We start from the raw sequence: 22,999 nt of genomic DNA, 5'->3' as shown, positions 1-22,999 counted from the left end.
CTTTAACTGCCCAGGCTAGAATTCCTAGAATCTCTGAGACTCATCTTCATCTGTGATTCTTTTCTTCCTTCCATTAAAAAAAAAGAAAAAAATATGGTTTAAGTACAGTCAGATTCACCCCCTTTCATGTAAAGTTCTGTGAGTTTTGACAGATGCCTACAGTCATGTAACTACCACCACCACATTCATGATGTAAAACAATTGTATTGGGGCACCTGGGTGGCTTAGTGGGTTAAGCCTCTGCCTTTGGCTCAGGTCATGATCCTTGGGGTCCTGGGATCGAGTCCCGCATTGGGCTCTCTGCTCAGCAGGGAGCCTGCTTCCCCCTCTCTCTCTGCCTGCCTCTCTGCCTACTTGTGATTTCTGTCTGTCAAATGAATAAATAAAATTAAAAAATAAAAGACGTTTGGGTAGTTTCTAGTTTTTAGCTGTTTTATATTAGCTGTTAAAAAACTTGCTTAAAAGTTTGTGAACATAAGTTTTCATTTTTTTTAGTTTTTTATTTTTTATAAACATATATTTTTATCCCCAGGTGTAGAGGTCTGTGAATCGCCAGGTTTACACACTTCACAGCACTCACCAAAGCACATACCCTCCCCAATGTCCGTAACCCCACCCCCTTCTCCCAACCCCCCTCCCCCCAGCAGCCCTCAGTCTGTTTTGTGAGATTAAGAGTCACTTATGGTTTGTCTCCCTCCCAATCCCATCTTGTTTCATTGATTCTTCTCCTACCCACTTAAGCCCCCATGTTGCATCACCACTTCCTCTTATCAGGGAGATCATGTGATAGTTGTCTTTCTCTGCTTGACTTATTTTGCTAAGCATGATACGCTCTAGTTCCATCCATGTTGTCGCAAATGGCAAGATTTCATTTCTTTTGATGGCTGCATAGTATCCATTGTGTATATATACCACATCTTCTTGATCCATTCATCTGTTGATGGACATCTAGGTTCTTTCCATAGTTTGGCTATTGTGGACATTGCTGCTATAAACATTCGGGTGCACGTACCCCTTCGGATCACTACGTTTATATCTTTAGGGTAAATACCCAATAGTGCAATTGCTGGGTCATAGGGCAGTTCTGTTTTCAACATTTTGAGGAACCTCCATGCTGTTTTCCAGAGTGGCTGCACCAGCTTGCATTCCCACCAACAGTGTAGGAGGGTTCCCCTTTCTCCGCATCCTCGCCAGCATCTGTCATTTCCTGACTTGTTGATTTTAGCCATTCTGACTGGTGTGAGGTGATATCTCATTGTGGTTTTGATTTGTATTTCCCTGATGCCGAGTGATATGGAGCACTTTTTCATGTGTCTGTTGGCCATCTGGATGTCTTCTTTGCAGAAATGTCTGTTCATGTCCTCTGCCCATTTCTTGATTGGATTATTTGTTCTTTGGGTGTTGAGTTTGCTAAGTTCTTTATAGATTTTGGACACTAGTCCTTTATCTGATATGTCGTTTGCAAATATCTTCTCCCATTCTGTCAGTTGTCTTTTGATTTTGTTAACTGTTTCCTTTGCTGTGCAAAAGCTTTTGATCTTGATGAAATCCCAATAATTCATTTTTGCCCTTGCTTCCCTTGCCTTTTCAGTTGTTCCTAGGAAGATGTTGCTTCGGCTGAGGTCGAAGAGGTTGCTGCCTGTGTTCTCCTCAAGAATTTTGATGGATTCCTTTCTCACATTGAGGTCCTTCATCCATTTTGAGTCTATTTTTATGTGTGTGTAAGGAAATGATCCAATTTCATTTTTCTGCATGTGGCCATCCAATTTTCCCAACACCATTTATTAAAGAGGCTGTCTTTTTTCTATTGGACATTCTTTCCTGCTTTGTCGAAGATTAGTAGACCATAGAGTTGAGGGTCTATTTCTGGGCTCTCTATTCTGTTCCATTGATCTATGTGTCTGTTTTTGTGCCAGTACCATGCTGTCTTGATGATGACAGCTTTCTTTCTTTTTTTTTTTTTTAAAGATTTTGTTTATTTATTTGACAGAGAGAAATCACAAGTAGATGGAGAAGCAAGCAGAGAGAGAGAGGGAAGCAGGCTCCCTGTGGTTGAGCTCTCTGCTGAGCAGAGAACCCGATGCGGGACTCAATCCCAGGACCCCGAGATCATGACCTGAGCCGAAGGCAGCGGCTTAACCCACTGAGCCACCCAGGTGCCCCAATGATGATGACAGCTTTCTAATAGAGCTTAAGTCCGGAATTGTGATGCCACCAACTTTAGCTTTCTTTTTCAATATCCCTTTGGCTATTCGAGGTCTTTTCTGGTTCCATATAAATTTTAGAATTATTTGTTCCATTTCTTTGAAAAAGATGGATGGTACTTTGATAGGAATTGCAATAAATGTGTAGATTGCTTTAGGTAGCATAGACATTTTCACAATATTTATTCTTCCAATCCAGGAGCATGGAACATTTTTCCATTTCTTTGTATCTTCCTCAATTTCTTTCATGAGTACTTTATAGTTTTCTGAGTATAGATTCTGTGTCTCTTTGGTTAGGTTTATTCCTAGGTATCTTATGGTTTTGGGTGCAATTGTAAATGGGATTGACTCCTTAATTTCTCTTTCTTCTCTCTTGTTGTTAGTGTAGAGAAATGCAACTGATTTCTGTGCATTGATTTTATATCCTGACACTTTACTGAATTCCTGTACAAGTCCTAGCAGTTTTGGAGTGGAGTCTTTTGGGTTTTCCACATATAGTATCATATCATCTGCGAAGAGTGATAATTTGACTTCTTCTTTGCCGATTTGGATGCCTTTAATTTCTTTTTGTTGTCTGATTGCTGAGGCTAGGACTTCTAGTACTATGTTGAATAGCAGTGGTGATAATGCACATCCCTGCTGTGTTCCTGACCTTAGGGGAAAAGCTTTCAGTTTTTTCCATTGAGAATGATATTTGCAGTGGGTTTTTCATAGATGGCTTTGATGATATTGAGGTATGTGCCCTCTATCCCTACACTTTGAAGAGTTTTGATCAGGAAGGGATGCTGTACTTTGTCAAATGCTTTTTCAGCATCTATTGAGAGTATCATATGGTTCTTGTTCTTTCTTTTATTGATGTGTTGTATCACATTGACTGATTTGTGGATGTTGAACCAACCTTGCAGCCCTGGAATAAATCCCACTTGGTCATGGTGAATAATCCTTTTAATGTACTGTTGAATCCTATTGGCTAGTATTTTGGTGAGAATTTTCACATCTGTGTTCATCAAGGATATTGGTCTATAGCTCTCTTTTTTGGTGGGATCCTTGTCTGGTTTTGGGATCAAGGTGATGCTGGCCTCATAAAATGAGTTTGGAAGTTTTCCCTCCATTTCTATTTTTTGGAACAGTTTCAGGAGAATAGGAATTAGTTCTTCTTTAAATGTTTGGTAGAATTCCCCCGGGAAGCCATCTGGCCCTGGGCTTTTGTTTGTTTGGAGATTTTTAATGACTGTTTAAGTCTCCTTACTGGTTATGGGTCTGTTCAGGCTTTCTATTTCTTCCTGGTTCAGTTGTGGTAGTTTATATGTTTCTAGGAATGCATCCATTTCTTCCAGATTGTCCAATTTGTTGGCGTAGAGTTGCTCATAGTATGTTCTTATAATAGTTTGTATTTCTTTGGTGTTAGTTGTGATCTCTCCTCTTTCATTCATGATTTTATTTATTTGGGTCCTTTCACTTTTCTTTTTGATAAGTCGGGCCAGGGGTTTATCAATTTTATTAATTCTTTCAAAGAACCAACTCCTAGTTTTGTTGATTTGTTCTATTTTTTTTTGGTTTCTATTTTATTGATTTCTGCTCTGATCTTTATGATTTCTCTTCTCCTGCTGGGCTTAGGGTTTCTTTCTTGTTCTTTCTCCAGCTCCTTTAGGTGTACGGTTAGGTTGTGTACCTGAGACCTTTCTTGTTTCTTGAGAAAGGCTTGTACCACTATATATTTTCCTCTCAGGACTGCCTTTGTTGTGTCCCACAGATTTTGAACTGTTGTATTTTCATTATCATTTGTTTCCATGATTTTTTTCAATTCTTCTTTAATTTCCCGGTTGACCCATTCATTCTTTAGAAGGATGCTGTTTAGTCTCCATGTATTTGGGTTCTTTCCAAACTTCCTCTTGTGGTTGAGTTCCAGCTTCAGAGCATTGTGGTCTGAAAATATGCAGGGAATGATCCCAATCTTTTGATACCGGTTGAGTCCTGATTTAGGACCGAGGATGTGATCTATTCTGGAGAATGTTCCCATGTGCACTAGAGAAGAATGTGTATTCTGTTGCTTTGGGATGAAATGTTCTGAATATATTTGTGATGTCCATCTGGTCTAGTGTGTCATTTAAGGTCTTTATTTCCTTGTTGATCTTTTGCTTGGATGATCTATCCATTTCAGTGAGGGGAGTGTTAAAGTCCCTTACTATTATTGTATTATTGTTGATGTGTTTCTTTGATTTTGTTATTAATTGGTTTATATAGCTGGCTGCTCCCACATTGGGGGCATAGATATTTAAAATTGTTAGATCTTCTTGTTGGACAGACCCTTTGAGTATGATATAGTGTCCTTCCTCATCTCTTATTATAGTCTTTGGCTTAAAATCTAATTGATCTGATATAAGGATTGCCACTCCTGCTTTCTTCTGATGTCCATTAGCATGGTAAATTCTTTTCCATCCCCTCACTTTAAATCTGGAGGTGTCTTCGGGCTTAAAATGAGTTTCTTGGAGGCAACATATAGATGGGTTTTGTTTTTTTTATCCATTCTGATACCCTGTGTCTTTTGACAGGGGCATTTAGCCCATTAACATTCAGGGTAACTATTGAGAGATATGAATTTAGTGCCATTGTATTGCCTGTAAGGTGACTGTTACTGTATATGGTCTCTGTTCCTTTCTGATCTACCACTTGTAGGCTCTTTCTTTGCTTAGAGGACCCCTTTCAATATTTCCTGTAGACCTGGTTTGGAGTTTGCAAATTCTTTCAGTTTTTGTTTGTCCTGGAAGCTTTTAATCTCTCCTTCTATTTTCAATGATAGCCTAGCTGGATATAGTATTCTTGGCTGCGTGTTTTCTCGTTTAGTGTTCTGAAAATATCATGCCAGTTCTTTCTGGCCTGCAAGGTCTCTGTGGATAAGTCAGCTGCCAGTCTAATATTTTTACCATTGTATGTTACAGACTTCTTTTCCCGGGCTGCTTTCAGGATTTTCTCGTTGTCACTAAGACTTGTAAATTTTACTATTAGGTGACAGGGTGTGGGCCTATTCTTACTGATTTTGAGGGGCATTCTCTGAACCTCCTGAATTTTGATGCTCGTTCCCTTTGCCATATTGGGAAAATTCTCCCCAATAATTCTCTCCAGTATACCTTCTGCTCCCCTCTCTCTTTCTTCTTCTTCTGGAATCCCAATTATTCTATTGTTGTTTCATCTTATGATGTCACTTATCTCTCGAATTCTCCCCTCGTGGTCCAGTAGCTGTTTGTCCCTCTTTTGCTCAGCTTCTTTATTCGCTGTCATTTGCTCTTCTATATTGCAAATTCTTTCTTCTGCCTCATTTATCCTAGCAGTGAGAGCCTCTTTTGATTGCACCTCATTAATAGCTTTTTTGATTTCAACTTGGTTATATTTTAATTCTTTTATTTCTCCAGAAAGGGCTTTTATATCTCCCGAGAGGCTTTCTCTAATATCTTCCATGCCTTTTTAGAGCCCGGCTAGAACCTTGAGAATTGTCATTCTGAACTCTAGATCTGACATATTACCAATGTCTGTATTGATTAGGTCCCTAGCCTTCGGTACTGCCTCTTGTTCTTTTTTCTTGTGGTGAATTTTTCCGCCTTGTCATTTTGTCCAGATAAGAGTATATGAATGAGCAAGTAAAATACTAAAAGGGTGGCAACAACCCCAGGAAAATATGCTTTAACCAAATCAGAAGAGATCCCAAATCGTGAGGGGGGAGGAAGGGGATAAAAAGAGGTTCAGAAAGAACGAAAGAAAAAAAAAGAAAGAAAAGAATTAAAGAAAATGAATAAAGAAAAGTATAAAAAAGAAAAATATATATAATAATAAACTATTTAAAAAACATTAAAAAAGAGAAGGGTAAAAGTTAAAAAAATTTAGCAGAAGAAGAGAAAAAAATGAAAAAGAAAAAAATTAAATTAACTGCAAGACTAAAAAATCACAGGAAGAAAACTGTGAGTTTCATGCTTTGCTTTCTCCTCCTCTGGAATTCTGCTGCTCTCCTTGGTATTGAAACCGCACTCCTTGGTAGGTGAACTTGGTCTTGGCTGGATTTCTTGTTGATCTTCTGGGGGAGGGGCCTGGTGTAGTGATTCTCAAGTGTCTTTGCCCCAGGCGGAATTGTACCACCCTTACCAGGGGCTGAGTAATCTGCTCGGCTTTGCTTTCAGGAGCTTTTTTTCCCTGAGCGCTTTCCGTAGAGTTCCGGAGGACGGGAATACAAATGGCGGCCTCCTGGTCTCTGGCCCGGAGGAGCTGAGAGCCTGGGGCCCCACTCCTCAGTGCGCCCTCAGAGAACAGAGCCCAGTAACTCCCATCTGCCTGAACACCGGTTGCGCTCCGAGCTCACCGAGCCTGCGACTGGTTCAAGTAACCCCTAGCTGTGATCTTACTGTCGCCTCTGTCTCTGTAGCCGGCTTCCTTTTTCCAATACCCGCAAGCTCTGCAACACCCCCGATCCTTCTGTCACCCTGCGGTACCTGAGGCCACGCTGACCCCGTGTGGGCTTCGCCCCGGTTTAGCCTCTGGAGCGATGTCCCTCAGCGGAACAGACTTTTAAATGTCCTGATTTTGTGCTCCATTGCTCCGCCGTTTGCCGGGAGCCGGCCCCTCCCCCCGGGGTCTATCTTCCCGTCGCTTTGGATTCACTTCTCTGCCGGTCCTACCTTTCAGAAAGTGGTTGTTTTTCTGTTTCCAGAATTGCTGTTCTTCTTCGATCTGCTGATGGATTTGCAGGTGTTTGCAATCTTTAGATAAGCTATCTAGGTGATCTCCTGCTAGCTGAAGTAGTCTCAGCCTGCTACTTCTCCGCCAACTTGACTCCGAACATAAGTTTTCGTTTCACTTGGGTAAATACCTAGAAGTGGAACTCCTAGGTTGTCTGGTAAATGTATGTTTAAATTCATAAGAAATTGCCAAACTATTTTCAAGAAATATCTGTACCATTTTGCATATCCCTCAGCCTCATATGATTCTATGAGTGGTTGCTCTACATCCCAGCAATTGGTATTGTCAGTTTTTGTTTTTTAAATTCTAGACATTCTAATAGATATATAGTGGTATCTCATTATAGTTTTATTTTTTTTAAGATTTATTTGAGAGAAAGAGTGGGTGGGGGGACAGAGGGAGAGGGACAGAAAGACTTAGGCAGATTCTGTGCTGAATCTGGAGCTCTACACAGGGCTTGAACTCATGACCGTGAGATCACTTCCTGAGTCATGGGACACTTAACTGACTGCACCACCCAGGCACCCCTTACTGTGGTTTTAATTTCCTAATGATTCATGATGTTGAACATCTTTATACATGCTTATTTGCCATCTGTATATATTCTTTGGTAGAAAGTCTGTTCAAGTATGTTGCCCAATTTTTAAAAAATTGGGTTATTTGGGTTTTGGTTTTTTTTTTTTTTTTTTTGAAAATTTTATTTTATTTTTTAAGATTTTATTTATTAGAGAGACACACAACCAGAGAGGGAGCACAGGAGGGGGAGTGAGAGGGAAAAGCAGGTTTCCTGCCTAAAAGGGAGCCCCCTGCAGGGCTTGATCCCAGGACCCTGGGATCATGACTTGAGCTGAATGAAGGCAGATGCTTAATGACTGAGCCACCCAGGCACCCCTGGAAGATTTTATGTTTAAGTAATCTCTACACCCAGCCTGAGGCTTGAACTTTTTACTCTGAGATCAAGAATCACATGCTCTTCCGAGCTAGCCAAGCACCCGCTGTTTTTTTAAATTTTGTTTTGCTTTCTTAAGTTTTGAGAGTTCCTTATTTATTGTGGATGCAAGTCCTTTTTTAGCTATATTATTTACAGGTATTATTTCCCAGTCTGTAGCTTGTCTTGTCATTTTCTTAATACTCTCTTTTGAAGAGCACAACTTTTAAGACTTCTTTATCAGTTTTTCCTCTTTGAGTTGTGCTTCAGTGTAAACCAGATTATAAAGATTGTCTCTCATGTGTTCCTTTAGACATTTTATAGTTTTATTTTACAATTAGGTATATAGCCCATTTTTAGATTAATTTTTATATAGTCTAAAATTGGGATAAAAAGTTCTTTTTATATTGTGTGTATTTAATATAGATATCCAGTTGTTCTAGAACCTTTTAATGAGAATGCTCTTCTTTCTCTGTTGAATTGCCTAATTCTTTGTAACACTCTTTGGAAGTTTTTTTTTATTATCAATATTTTATAGTGGAGGTTTATGAGGAGGTTGAGCCTAGAGAAAGGCTAAGTAAGTTGAGTGCATTCTGAAGTTATGCATTGAGCATGTGTTTGTATGCCAGGCATTATGTTCTAGGGGGACATGGTGCATTCATTCCTTCCTAGATCTGCTGATGTCACACAATTAGTAAGTCATGTCACAAGGATTTTAACCCAAATGGGTTGGACTCCAGAATCCAAGTTCTCATTCCTTAATGTACCCTCATTCAGCAAATGACTGAATAATTACATTGTAGCCTAGTAAATTGTTTATGTATCCATCACCATTTTAGAATCTTGGCTAGTGAAGGCAGAAATCACTTGTCTAATTTATAGTTGTGCCAGTATTTATCAGCCCCTGACCCATACTAAGCATTCAATTGGTAATAGTAACAAAATACTAACCAGTTTCTTTTTTTTTTTTAAATTCTATTTGTCAGAGAGCGAGCACAAGCAAGGGGAGCTGCAGGCAGAGATAGAAGCAGGCTCCCTGCTCAGAGCCCAATGCAGGACTCGATCCCAGGACCCTGGGATTATGATCTGAGCTGAAGGGAGACGCTTAACCGATTGAGCCTCCCAGATATCCCTTAACCAATAGTTTTTATGTGAACTTGTACTGGGCATTGTGCTGAGTACTCCATACTTAATCTCTGTAACAGCCCTGTGAGATAGATCCTGTGGCTATTCCATATGGTACAGGCTGAAAAGCTTGTACCATAGTACCCAGCTGGAAAGTATTCCATCCATGATTTGCCTTCCAGGTTTTCATTCTTAACCACAGTCTAGTAAATAGTGCGTAGATGAATGGATTAATTTTATTTTCATAATCCCTTCATGATACAGCATCATACTGGTTACATACCTTTAAGGCAGCCTCCTTTAGGGCCACAAAACTCATTTTACTATAGCTTCTGAGGCCTCATGACAGTCTACACAGTCTCTGGAATGGGACATGGTGTAGCTTAGAGTAGTTTCAGAGCTGATTCCTGAGGCCTTTGGTCTAGCTAACTCTGCTCAGCACCATTCCCTCATTTGGGACTCCTTAGCCTCTTAGATGAGTTGCTTCTGGTTTTCAGACTGTTTTTCCTCCTGCCTAATTCCATCCTAGTAGATTTTGTTCTGGTTCCAGACTTCTCCTGAAGGTCATAAGCTTTTCCTTTGCTTAGTGATTCTCTCATTTGGAGAAAGAGAAGGACATGTTTTGTGCTACCAGTTAGTTGCTGCTGATGTAATCTCCACTAGGCTATTTATAGAATTATGTAACTGGCAGCCATCTCACTTGAGTAACTTCGAATAGGATCTAGGGAGTTTGGCTAGCTGTTGGTTATATCATAATTCCTGACAGAAGATCACCAAAATGGAAATGGCAAAAAATCTGTGTTCTGTTGCAGGACTGCCACGAGCTATTTATAATTCACCTTTTGCAACCTCAGCTTTTTTTGCTCTCAGTTTTTGAGCTTGAGTTGTCTATCCTAATTCTGCCACTAAACTTCTCTGTTTCACCTTGTGGGAGTCCTGTAGAAACTGTGCCCCATGCTCAGGGGGTCTGGAGACTTATGACAGGAGACTTATGACATTGGAAGGAACTTCCTCCTGGTATGGAAGATACAGAAAATATGCTGTCCTTTTAGTTTTGATGGGAGTCCTCCACCCACATCCTAAATTTTTTAAAGAGGCAGAAAAGCAAAAGAAGTACAGATGTAGGGTAAGAAATGGTAGATGGGCTGAAGTAGTTTGGATTCAGCCCCAAGTTGAGGAACAGTATCAGAGATGTCGAGAAAACAAAACAAAACAAAACAAAAAGCTCTTTGTGAATATGGAAGAGAATCTCCCTTTCCAAAAAACCAACACTAAACAATAAGACTAGGTAGAAAACAAGTTCTAGGCTTATATTCTTTTTTGTTTTCCTGTAACTTTTCTCTAGTGCTGTTTTTAAAACAACAACAACAAACCTATCTAACTGTCTGGGGCCTCCCCAGAATTCTGATCTTAGAGCGTTTGCCTGATTCATTCATATCAGTTAATAAGGCAAATGATACCCTTTTCACGGTCTCTGAGTTCCAAACAACATCACAACAGGATTTGGGAGCCTTTTATTTGTTTCTAAATTTATTCCTGGGCAAATTCCTAAAACTCTTAGGCAGATGGAATGGTTCACGTCCTGGCCAGACATCTGTGACTAAGGTACTTCTATTTATAAAGTATGTGCACGGACCAGCACTTACCCTGGTGTGGAAAGGTGCAAATACCTTTGTGGGAAGGCAGCGGATAGGGAGTCAGTGTTTGCCGAGTACCTAGGTGGTGATGCTGTCTTTCCACGCTGTCTCATCTAGTTGTCTCTGGTTCACAGCACAGTGAAATGGAGACTCCAGTAAAGTCAGTTGTCCAAGGGCACACAGCTGCCCCAGTGAGAAGCAGAACTGAGATTCTAACCCTGAGTGACTAGAAAAATAGGCCCGGTGATTTAGCCATTTGAGGCCACGTGGGTAAGGTATCAAATGGCCTTCCCTTTGTTTTCAATAGTTCCCAGAGCCTCTTTGCTTACCTCCTGCTTACCCCTGATTGGTCTCTATTCGCCTGTCTCCTTTGGTAGGCAGAGTAAGAATCAGAATTCTTGAACCCAGTCTGTGCCTATGTTAAAGTGATGACTTAGTGTATACAAAGCCATAGACTAATTCTGTTCAGGGAATTTGTAATTTAGCTGGGAAGATTCATTTATTCATAAACAAATATGTGGTTGATACCTGCTAAACTTTGTTTTAGGCCCTGGGGATAGAGCTGCTGTCAAAACCCTTGCCCTTCATGGAGTTTTCCTTCTAGTAGAGGAGACCAAAACATGAATGGAGATAAATGAGTGAAATATTTGCTGGTAATCGGTGTTAGCTGTGATGATAAATGCAGAAAAATAAAGCAAGGAAGGGGATTAGAGAATATTGCAGGGGGCGGGGATACTTGTAAATACCTATAAAATGGAGGGAATGAACCACATGGATTTCTGGAGGGAAGAGCAAGTGAAAAGAGCCTGAAGTGGGAGTGTAGCCTGGTGAGTTCCGGGCATAAGTGAGGCCAGTCTGGTGGGAGTAGCACGGATGAGATGAGATGGGGCCATACGTGTCATGGGGTGGGGTGACAGATTGGGGGCTGCTTTTAAGAGAGGGGAAGATGGGAGGTTTTGTATAAAGGGGTGACATGATCTGATTTAGTTTTGCCAGGACTCCTTTGCCCACAGTTGAGATGAGGTGCAAGGAGGAGGGAAGGAGTGAAGCTTGTTAACAGTGATGGCTTTGATGCATGTAGGAATCATAAAACACTTATAACATTAGGAATGTGTGTGGCCTTAATAACAGCAATGATGAGGTACTTCCCTACATTCTCTTGAGACCTTTCCATAGCTGTCATCACACAAGTGTCACAAAGTAGCTGTCCAGACTGGTACCTGTCATCAGGCTGTGGTAGTGTGCTTGGGAAGCTGCATAGAGGAAAGGCTCCTTCGGGGCAGCCTTGAGCCGTAGGTAGGATTTGAGGAGGCAGAAAACAGAAGGGGCTTATTCCAGTCATTGAGTACTGCATGAGCAAAAGCACGGAGCCAGCCGTGCAGATGTTGGATGAGAGACTGGGGATGGGCAGCAGGTACTCCGGGATGGCTGGAGTAAGGGACCTCACAAGGGTGGTGTAGACCTGCCCCCAAGTGTGAGGTGCCTCGAGTGTCTCCTAACCCGGGAATGAGGAATACTCGGCTAGACACTGTGCGAGTTACTGCTCAACTGCAGGTCATAGAGGTGAGGTCAAAGCTTGTTCACTCAGTACAAGTAAGGCCTCTTTGGATGACCAAAGACAAGAGGCCTTATTACACCTAGGACTCCTGGATTTTCTGGGTGAACAGAAAATGAAGATAAAGAAAAGGCGCAGTTGGCAAAACCTGTTACTTCTGTTTGCTTTTTGGCAGTATTAGCTCCTGGTGTGCCTTGGCATTTCAACTTTGACTTTGACTGATGTTTACTGTATGCTAATTAGCTTTTCGAAATGATCTATTGTCCATTATATAATTTAGTATAGAATTTGAATTCTAAAATTAACACATAATTTTATTTAGCCTCTTGTTATGTAAATAAATTATATAATTTACTTTGCCCTTAATCAGTCCTCTAAGAGTGGTATTCTAATCGCCATTTCCCAAATGGGTTCATTTCACAGAGCTGAGGCTCTGAGAGGGTAAGTAACTTGTCCCCCATCATAGAGCTTTGTGAATGTCCAGGTCAGCAGTCAATCCTGTTCACCTCTGTGCCTCTCTCTGTTCAGATTGGAAAGCTTTGGAAGGTTATATATACAAAGGTAACACAGCTCTGCTTTCTTTGGCTGGTGAGAAAGAGGAAAGAAGGCTCCCAGCAGCTGCTGTGTGGGGTGTCAAGATGGGGTATAGGAAGGATGTAGCCAGAGGTACAGTTGATGTTCCACGGCAGAATTACTGTATGTTAGGAAATAGCAGTAAAAGTCACACTGCCCTGGGTCACAGGTTTTGGTATAGATTGACATGTTTTACATATGAAATACAGAAGGCAGAGTCCAGTCTGAGAGGCAGAGCTGCCTGGCTAGACATGAGCAGACATGTCAGCTATGAGAGGAGATGGAGACAGCCTGCATCTTAGACTTTTGCTCCCTGACCATGGAGTTGCCATATCGAAGGCATTTCAGCATCTGTTTGTAGAACGGATATCTAAGTGAGGCTGGTAAATAGGTCCGTGGCTATGGATCTAGGAGAGGTAGGTTGTGTCTGCCTGGCCTGGGAAGATGAGATGAGGTCAGAGCGGGTGGAGTGGCCCAGTCTTGCAGTATTCTAACTGAAGCCTGGTCTCTCTCTCCTGTTCAGCTCCTGGCTGTGTCTCTCACAGGTTCAGTGAATTCAGAGATGGTAGTACCGTGATCTGAGTATTAGGCACGGGGAAAATTGCTTGAGATTTAAAAAAAAAAAATGAGTATATAGGATGGTCAAATATATAAATAACAAGTCCAGAGTATCAGAAGTCATTATCTTTAATGTGAACATTTACAGAACCAATAGATGGAGAAGTTTTTTGTTTGAATCTGTAGAAGATCCAAATTCCCAGCCATTTGGTATTGATGCATAAAGATTCATATAGGGGCGACTGGGTGGCTCAGTGGGTTAAAGACTCTGCCTTCAGCTCCAGTCATGGTCCCAGAGTCCTGGGATCGAGCCCCGCATCGGGCTCTTTGCTCGGCAGGGAGCCTGCTTCCTCCTTTCTCTCTGCCTGCCTCTCTCCCTACTTGTGATCTCTGTCAAATAAATAAAATCTTTAAAAAAAAAAAAAAGATTCACATAGACCCCCCACCCCCAACTTGGGCTTTTCCCTTTCTTTTCTCCACCCTCCTCTAACCCCTCCTTGAAGTTTGCTCACATGCCCAAAGCTGCTATGAAGCAATTTAGATTCCTTTCCAAAGCATTCATTCCCCACTGCTCGGCTCACAGGATCCTTGTGGATGGATACTAGTTCTCTTCAGACCATTTGGAAATGACCATTTCTGAAAATGTGCATATTTGATAATGATAAAGTCAGGAATAAAGATGAGGTGAAAAATCTTTTATTATTGCCTCATGTTGGAATGTGTAAGGATTTGAAAAGTCTGTGCCCTTTCTCCAGAGTTTAGAATAGGAGTCTCTGTGTTTTGGTTTTGCTCTGGTTGTTCAAACAGCTTTGTAGCAACAGTGTACCCTCCTCTTGAATCAGGTCAAGTCTCCCTATGATACCACCCTACCTTTGTTAATGGTGTATCCCCTCTAGTCTGAAGAGCGGGGCTGACAGGGAAGGGCGGGGAAGGAATATATATTTCCTGATTGTTTTACCATGTGCCAGGATCAAGGCCTGGGTTCTTTATGTATATGATCTTATTTATAGAGAGTATTATTCTTATTAATACAGAAATAGAATCTCAGAGAAATTAACAAGGGACACAGAGCTAGTAGTATATTCAAGACCTAACTCCACAAAGTCCATGTTTTTTCATTACACCAAGTATGCTAGGGATGTAGGGTACAGGGTCATCTTAAGGATGAGGCTTAGAAGAACTTCCAGGGTATTCTTTGTCTTCTTCAATCCTCCACGGCTCTCTCCAAGTGAAATCAGCTTAATGTAAAGATCAGAGAATGTCTTGACAGGAAAAATAAAGAAACCGTTGTTATGTTTGAGGTTGTTGTGGAAGGAGGACCCTAGAGGAAAGAATGAAAGGAAGAAAGGAGCAGTCCTACTTTGTGGGGAGGGGAGGGCAGGGTTGGAGGCAAAGGGGACTTTGTCCTGTAGATGTACATGTGAATCTCAAAGAATGTTGAGCTTCTGTCATTTCCCACTGAGTAGGGAGCCCCAGGTGGGACGTCCCATCTCCAGAACCTGGGATCACGACCCGGCAGACACTCAGCTGACTGAGCCATGCAGGTGCCCCGAGAATAGAACCAATTTCAAAGAAGTTCATGAGTCAAGTGGTCATGCAAAAGGTGGGGAGCCAAATCCTGGACAGGAACATCTGAAAGCAGAAGTGGGGCCAAGATGCCAACTGGAGATCCAAGAGAGTCAAAGGTGTCAGGCTTAGCAGAGGAGTCTCTAGTGTCTCTATGAGCTCCCCCAGTTTACTTTCCGTTGGTGACTGGGGCAGGGGGCTGTGTATCCCAAGTGGATTTGAGGTCACTACAGAGAATTGGCAAGTGTAATCGCTGTCCCTCACGCATGCCTTCCCTCCGGGTGGTCAGTGGGGTGGATAAGTGAGGGGTACCAGAAAGCAGCTCAGAGGCAGAGGGCTCAGATGAGAGGTTCTGCACTGTGAACTTGATTCTAGTCAGAGAGAAACTAGCTCTATGAATTTCTCAGGGTCTGCATGTTTACTTACTAATTGAGATGTTTTTTATCCTTAAAAATTACATTTCTTTGTCTTGAATGATTATTTTTGAAAATACAGAAAATAGAAATTAAAAAATCACCTATGATCTCACCATCTAGATGTAAAAACCATAAATGTTCTTGTGTTGTCTCTAGACTTCATTCTGATGCCTATTAGTGTATGTGTGTACTTAAATAATGGGATTAGACAGTACTTCATGTTTTGTGAGATTATTTTTCCATTTAAGATGTCATTCCTATTTTTGTTTTATATTATTTTATGAAATACATCATATTCTATTGTATGCATTTATGTAATTCTCTCTTGGGACATTTATCCTTTACCTAATTTTCTGCTATTATAAATTTTGTGGCAGACACTTTCTTGGTAAGTCTATGGAGAGGTATACAATTCTTCCATGAAGTAGATTGCTCAGTCAAAGGAGAAGCAGAATCCTAAGGTCTTTTTTTTTTTTTTTTTTTACTTCAACAAATGGTATTTCAGAAGGGTGGTATAAAATTGGCACTCCTGCCAGCAGGTACATGGAAACACTTATTTCCTCAAAGCATCGGCAGCAGGGCGTGATACAATGGTGAGGGAGCATCTCTTGTTCGGTAGCTGAAAACACTGTATGTTTTAATTTTACATGCTGTTGATTTATGAAGGTAACTCCAGCCCTCAACGCTAGTCCCCCATACCTTCACCATTCCTTCCTTCTTTCCTCCCTGATGGTGGTTTTCTGTTTTGCAGCATTGCAGGGAGCCTGGTGTATTCCTACATCACTTTCTCTGAAGAGCAGCTGAGCAAACAGTCAGAGGCCAGTAACAAGCTGGACATTAAGGGGAAAGGAGCAGTATGACCAGAGGATTGCTTCGATGACGTAGGCCCAAGTTTTTGATCAACTGAAAACACTGGCAATTCGTACACAGACACTGAGGTGTCTTGATTATGGAGAAAATAACCATTCCTTTGCACTTGTACAATCTGAGGATTGATTGCTGCCTTTTAAAATTTTATGAGAGAAACTTATAATTGACTCTATTTTAAATATGCCGTTGGAAATAATTTATATCAAACTGGAAAATGTACCGGACTTTTTAATTTATTTCTTTTATGTCGACAGTGAAACATCGGTGTTTTGAAAATATTGTTCCGTAGTTTGAAATCCAGGTGTCCCTTAGAGCTGCATTTACATAGTGCCCCAGCTGGAGCCTCAGTTGGATGGCTGCGGCACAGAGAGGCAGGTTAGCCTGCCTTCTGCTGGAAATGCAGCCAAGTATCTGCAATTTCTCCTTCTTGACTTTTGTTTCTTAACAATTGCATTTCCTTCGTAAGGGTAGTAGTATCACTGCATTTGCTTAAGATGACAGCTTTGGCACTAAAAAAATCATGTGGGCTTTGAAGTTGTATGGGTTTCCACGTTGGCTTCCCTGAGGACTCCTGGGACAGGCACAGTGCATTCCTTGAAGTTATGCTATATTCCCTCTTTGTTGTGTAGGATGGCGATAATGAAGGGATGGAGAAAGTAGGCCCTTTTCTCATTTATTCATCTGTAGGATTCATTGATTCAACTCAAAGGTACCGGGTATATAATATGTACCTGGCATTATGCTAAGTGCTGGGGGTACAGGGATGTTTTTGGAGGTAGCTGAATGATCTTACTCCTGTTATTGTGACTGAGGGTTAAGAGAGGAGACTTAACTTTACAATCCATTCAGGAGATGCTGTGACCCTGAACAAGCCACAGGAACTCTTTCAGCTCTTAGCTACTGCGAGTCTGTGAATGCGCTTAGAAGCACCCGCCCCTGTCTGCCCCACAATGGTGAAACCAGAAGCTACGACAGGAGATGACATGCATGTGAAGAGCTGCATTTTATTTATTTAAACAGTTGTTTCATTCTAATTTTTTTTTTAAAGTAAACTCTGTGCCCGATGTGGAGCTTGAACTCCTGACCCCAAGATCAAGAGTCATATGAAGAGCTGCATTTTGGAAACCATGCAGCCCAGCCCTTCTTCTCTGAGGGAGAATGGCCGGCCCGTAAGGTGGCCCCCATCTCTTTGCTGTGCTTCCCTCTTCTGGGTTTGGTTGCTATTCTTTTCACTCCTCTTTGAATTGCTGCAGCTAGGTCTTCCATTCCTGAGTGTGCTGGTTTGAGGGCAGGCCTGCTGAGATGTCTCCGTGTTGTCCAGGCATAGTCTCTGTGTGGCAGTCCCCACTTAGAGTTTACACGGCAGGAGCATATTGGTCTCCTCAGGTACTGTCACCTACAGCCCCTACCCCTTGGGCGTGGCAGCTTCTCACAAGACTTCTGCTGCATCTTGGGAGAGCAGCTGTGAATAGGCGGTGCCTGCGCTGTCTCTGTGGATGGGAAGGGGCTTCCCTCACACACAGCTCTGTGAGCCGGCTCAGAGACATCCACTGACTTTGGGTCTGAGTGTTTGCACAGGCCGGTTGTGCAGTCAGTGCAGAAGAGGCTGGGTACTTTTGCACTGGTCCGCACTAACTTCTCTTTCACTGGGTTTGGAATCCACAGGGCTCTACTGATCCAAACAATTAGTATTTTGGTGGCTTACTTAACAGGAGGCCTGGAAGGTTTTGATTTCTTTTTATTTTTAAAAAATGGAGGTCATTTTCATATCCATGTGTTTCCTGTATTTGGATTTGTCTTTAGTAAAGCCAGACCAGTGGTATTGGGTCCCTAGAATTAGCCCCATGGCCAACTTCCAAGCTAAAAGCTCCCAAGGCTCCCTTTTTTCAGGGTTATCTGATCTGAGAAAATTTGCGGGGGGTGTGGGAGGGTACATAGGATATTTTCTTACTGTAAGATGGTTTTTCTGGTCTCTGTTTTACCAAAACAAGACAAGACTCCCAGGAAGTAGGTGACTTGTTAAGAAGTAAAAATTCATGTTTCTTCTGTTATACCATGCTGCCATTGATAAACTTTCCTTTTCCTCTGAGAGTGAGGAAATGAAGATGCTGGGTTAGCTTGAGATCTTCAAAGGAGGCAAGTGCTTGGTTGAATTTGGACTCAGAGAGGATAGGCTTTGCAGAGAGAGGACAGTGATGCCAGAGCTTCTGTCTCATTTCCAGGCTGGCCTCAGTTGCTATAAACTCTGGCTGTGAATGTTGCCTGCCCCTGCCTGGTTTTGCCTGGATAAGGTGGAAAGGCATTGTGAGAGTTAATTTTAGTGATTCTGTTCCTTCTATTGAGGCACATGGAGGGAACTTTGACTTTAGAGATAATTTGTGTTGTAGAATTTCTTGTCATGGAAGGCCTTTGGATGTGTCTAGAGCTGTTAGGCTAGTACCCCAGGAGGGGTCGAACTGCTTCTTGGGGGTCAGGTTCTTGAAGATCTGTCATCTCTCTAGGTTTGAGAAAATAGTGTCTCATTACAGCCTCACTGAATGCACATGACCTTGGCATCCCCTCCCACCCCCCCAGCCCATGCTGAACTTGCTGACTGCCCAGAAACAGCAGAGAGAGTTTCATCTTCTGCCTTGTCCAGGTTCTGCTTCCTAGATTCCCCCCTTCGACTTCCACCAACATGTCAAGATAAGGGAAAGCAGCCTGGGAAAGTTAGGACTGAAGAGACTGGCCAACTGTTTTTGGAGTTTTTCAATTATATGCAGGCTTGGTTTTAATGAACTAGAGGTTTACCTGGTGCTCTGACATCGCCCAGAATGTCTGGATTTTGCCCCAAGGTTGATATTTTACAAGGCAAAGATTCTGTGAACTACTAACTACCTCCTGGGGGAAAGAGAGGCAGCTTTATAGTTAAACCCTTCATTTGCCCTTGGAGACAGATAAGCTGTGGTGCAAATTTTGAAAACGAAATTCTGACTAGTGGCTTCTCTTCTTGAGTCAACGAAAACCAAAGTCCTCTTTGGCCATCCTGCTTTTTAGTCTGTGCCAGATTGATTCAGAGAACCCTAGCTGACCAGACTGTTCATTGTCAGCGTGTCAGGTGATTTGTAATTGCTTCATATGGGTGTTGATTTTATAAGTCAGTCATTGCTAGGCTCCAACTTGCAAGTTGGTTTAAAAAAACACGTATCTGCAAGTTTTCTGTAGTCCTATTGTATCAAGAATCCATGGAAAGTTCGGGTCAGTAACACTGAAATGTGTTTTTCACGGAAATACTAGCAGAGTTTCATATTTGACTGGTTTGGAATAGTGCTTTAGTATTTTGGACCTATTTTTGTTATTGTGGTCTTATTGGTGAACAGAGATTTATTGAGCATCTTTTTTATGCCAGAGCCTTATGGCAAGCTCTGGGGAAACCACCGTAAATAGGACAGTTCTTGTTCTCAAAGAATGTATAATTCTTTAGCCAGGTGCATATTAAGAGGAAGAGGGTAAAAGGAGTCAGCTGTTTGTAACGAAGAGCAGTTGGCAGTTACCACAGATTACGGGTGTCCCACCCACCCATAGAGCCAAAGCATTTTCTTCATCTAAAAGGACTTTTTCAACACCTGCTACTCTTCTAGTTCTGAGAGAAGTGTCCGGCGGTTAGAATCTGTGACTAGTCTGGCTTCCTCTCCCTCTATGTCACATATTCTTTGTTCCCCATAACTATGTAGTCCAGAGGTCCCCCCTTCTCCGTTTCCCTTCCCTCGGTTTCAGTTATCTGTGGTCAACCGAGGTCTGGAAGCAGATGATCCTCCTGACATAAGGTCAGAAGGTCAGTAGTAGCTTAATGCTATGTCACAATGTCTGCGTCATTCACCCGGCTCCATCTCATCACGTGGACATTTTATCATCTTACGTCATCGCGGGGTGAGGGGAATACAGTTCAATAAGACACTTTGAGAGACTCCACGCTCATGTAACTTTTATGACAGCATAATTTTTCTATTTTATTATTGTTAATCCCTTACTGTGCCTAATTTATAAATTAAACTTTATCATGTACATCTAGGAAAAAGCATGTATAGGGTTCAGTACTCTCTGTGGCTTCAGGCATCCACTAGGGATCTTGGAACATATCCCCTGTGAATAAAGGGGGACACTTAATGTATCAGCTCCTCCTCTGAATAAGGCTGTAATTGATGGGAAAACAGTAATAGTCACAATAAATGATAACGGATGTGAAACTATTCAGCACGATGCTTCATACATATGAGGCGCCCAGCAAGTGTCATTATGTCATATGACATCATGGGGAGACCGTAGGCAAACTAGGTCCTTCATCTCTGCTCCTTAAACGCTGGAGGCCTGGGCAGTGGGTATATGTCTTGAAAAACTTGATCCTGCACTTTGTTGCCTCTGGAGTGTTTAAATAACAGGTTCTTTTTTTTTTTTTTTTTAAAGTACCTACTGGATACAATTGTGGCCCTTATGTGATGCAGGTCATTCCACCTATTTTTTTTAAAAAAAAAAAAAAGAACAAAGTTGCTTTTCTTTTGGTGGTGAATTTCAAAAGAAAAATTGATTTTCTGTCTTCACCTCAGAATGGTGATGCTGGTTACGCTTTCCCAGTTTGTCTCCTTAAGGTGTAGCTCCTCTACAGGCTCCACAGGCCAGACATTCCTTCTTCCTTTTTCCGAGTGAAACACAGTGGCTCTGCGCTCTGAGTCGGTGCAGCTCTCCGTGGTTGGGGTTTGGGAGCCTCTGGCGCCAGGACTGTGTTCTGAACTGGTCTGCTAGGTCTTGCGTGAGGGCGCCACTTCGTGACGGTAAGAAGAGACACTCACTGGTGGGTTTTTTTAAACTTTCTTTTTGAATTACTTTTTAAAAAGAAATCTACTGGTTAGATTTATTAACTCACAAAAATGTTTTTAGAGATTATTTTGTTCATAAATATTTCTTTCTCATGCCGATCAACTGATTTTTGTCTACAAATGTTGGCTTATCACAGTATTTTTCACTACAGATCCTATTTACGAAATGACCATTTTAGTGTTTTAAAAGGTACTAAGGATTGAGATATGTAAATCAGGTGACATAAACATGAAAATTATGTGCCTAAATATTTTTGTAAAGGTGTCAAATAAATACTTTTTCCTGAACACATGTATTAACATTCCTTTCTAAGAGCATGCAAGGAGCTAGAAATCTGCCCACATCTAAGAGGATGGCATCCAGGTGACTGAAGCCTTGTTATACTGTTTGTCATCGTGAAACTGTGATTTATGAGAGAAATTTGTATCTGGCCTTCGTCCCTGTTCCTGGCACGCAGTTCCTAAAACTCTTGTGCTTTATAACAAAAGATGTTCCTATAGCGCTAAAATTTTTGTTCTGAGTTGTTGAAAGTTGAAACAGTTCCGTAGCCATGAAGATGAAATGGGAGTTTTTTGTTATTCATAATGAGTCTCTTTCAACCAACTGCACCTGAATTTTTAATGAGATGACCTTTGGAGAATCTGAAAGGATGGGCAGGAGCTGGTAGTGGGGGGAACCAACCACAGTGATTTGTGTTGGCAACTTCCAGGCTGCTCCCCCACCCTCCTAGGTGAAGGGGAGAGGAACTGGAGGTTAAATCAGTCACTGATGGCCAGTGATTTAATCAATCATGTCAACATAAGGAAGGTTCCATAAAAATCCCTGAACTACAAGATTTGGACAGATTCCAGGCTGCTGAACGTGTGGAGGTGTTGGGAGGGTGGTGCTCCCAGATAGGGCCGGAAGGCTCCGCGCCCCTTCCCATCTTGCCCAGTGCATCTCTTCCATCTGGCTCTTCCTGAGATATATCCTTTTATAAGATAATTTAATACATAAACTGTTCTCCTGAGTCCTGTGAGCTCCTTGAACTCAGTATTCAAACCTAAGCAGGTCCTGGGAACCTCTGGTTGATAGCTGGTTGGCCAGATGCTCAGGTTAACCACCTGGACTTGGGATTTACTTAGAAGGAGTGGGGGGCGTGCGGTAATAGTCATGTGAGACTGAGCCTGTGGTCTTGTGGGAACTACAGGACCTGATGCTAACGCCACACAGTGTCAGGACTGGGTTGTAGCTGATGCAGCCGGTGTTACGGATTTGCTTGGTACATAGTATAGTACTGAGAGAAGACACAGGAGGAATTTTTCCTTTATAACCATACAAGTATTTTGTATCAGTAGCACATAGGATTAAATACCCAGTGTCTCTGGCATACTTGTGCTAAAATCAAAGGAAAGAAATGCTAGTCTTTCTACTTCTAAAATATTTCATCTACTTAATCAGGTGTCGAAGCCTCTAAGTAGCTTGACCAGGAAATAACCCTAAAATAAAACAACACTCGAGAGGCATTTTGGTACAGGCAAACGCAACAGAATTAGGAGTATGTTAAGGCTTAAAAACAAACTGGCAAAATATCTATAAGCATAAAATTTACCATGTTAATCATTTTTAAGTGTACAGCTCAGTAGTATTAAGTATATTCACATTGTTGTACAACCAGTCTCTAGAACTTTTTCATCTTGGAAAATTGAAATTCATACCCATTAAACAGCTCCCCATGTCCCCCTTCTTTCCAGGCCCTGGCAACCACGATTCTACGGTGTATGAATTTGACTACTCTAGATAGCCTCATATAAGTGAAATCATACAGTAGTTGTCTTTTTGCTCCTGGCTTCTTTCCCATAACGTATTGTCCTTGAGGTCCAGCCATGTTGCAGCATGCTGTTACAATTTTTTCCTTTTAAGGCTGAATAATATTCCATTGTATGTATATAGCACATTTATCCATTCCATCTCTCGATGGACACACTGGACTGCTTCCACCCTTGGCA

At 41.7% G+C, this 22,999-nt stretch overlaps 1 protein-coding gene across 1 annotated transcript in view; it reads left to right on the top strand.

Annotated features, from left to right (window-relative positions):
- The window catches only part of SLC35D1 (solute carrier family 35 member D1), a 53,347-nt gene extending 32,049 nt beyond the window's left edge, over positions 1-21,298 (top strand). Inside the window, exon 12 of the mRNA XM_004762967.3 lies at positions 16,039-21,298. Coding sequence (XP_004763024.1) covers positions 16,039-16,147 — 109 coding nt within the window. The 3' untranslated portion in view covers positions 16,148-21,298. The remainder of the gene's footprint in view (positions 1-16,038) is intronic.
- The last annotated feature ends 1,701 nt before the right edge of the window (positions 21,299-22,999 follow it).

The sequence above is a fragment of the Mustela putorius genome, unplaced genomic scaffold, assembly GCF_011764305.1.
Source record: "Mustela putorius furo isolate JIRA1106 unplaced genomic scaffold, ASM1176430v1.1 tig00003853_pilon_pilon_pilon, whole genome shotgun sequence".
NCBI lineage: Eukaryota > Metazoa > Chordata > Mammalia > Carnivora > Mustelidae > Mustela > Mustela putorius.
The sequence above is the reverse complement of the archived record's forward strand: the minus strand, read 5'-3'. Positions and strand labels throughout refer to the sequence as shown.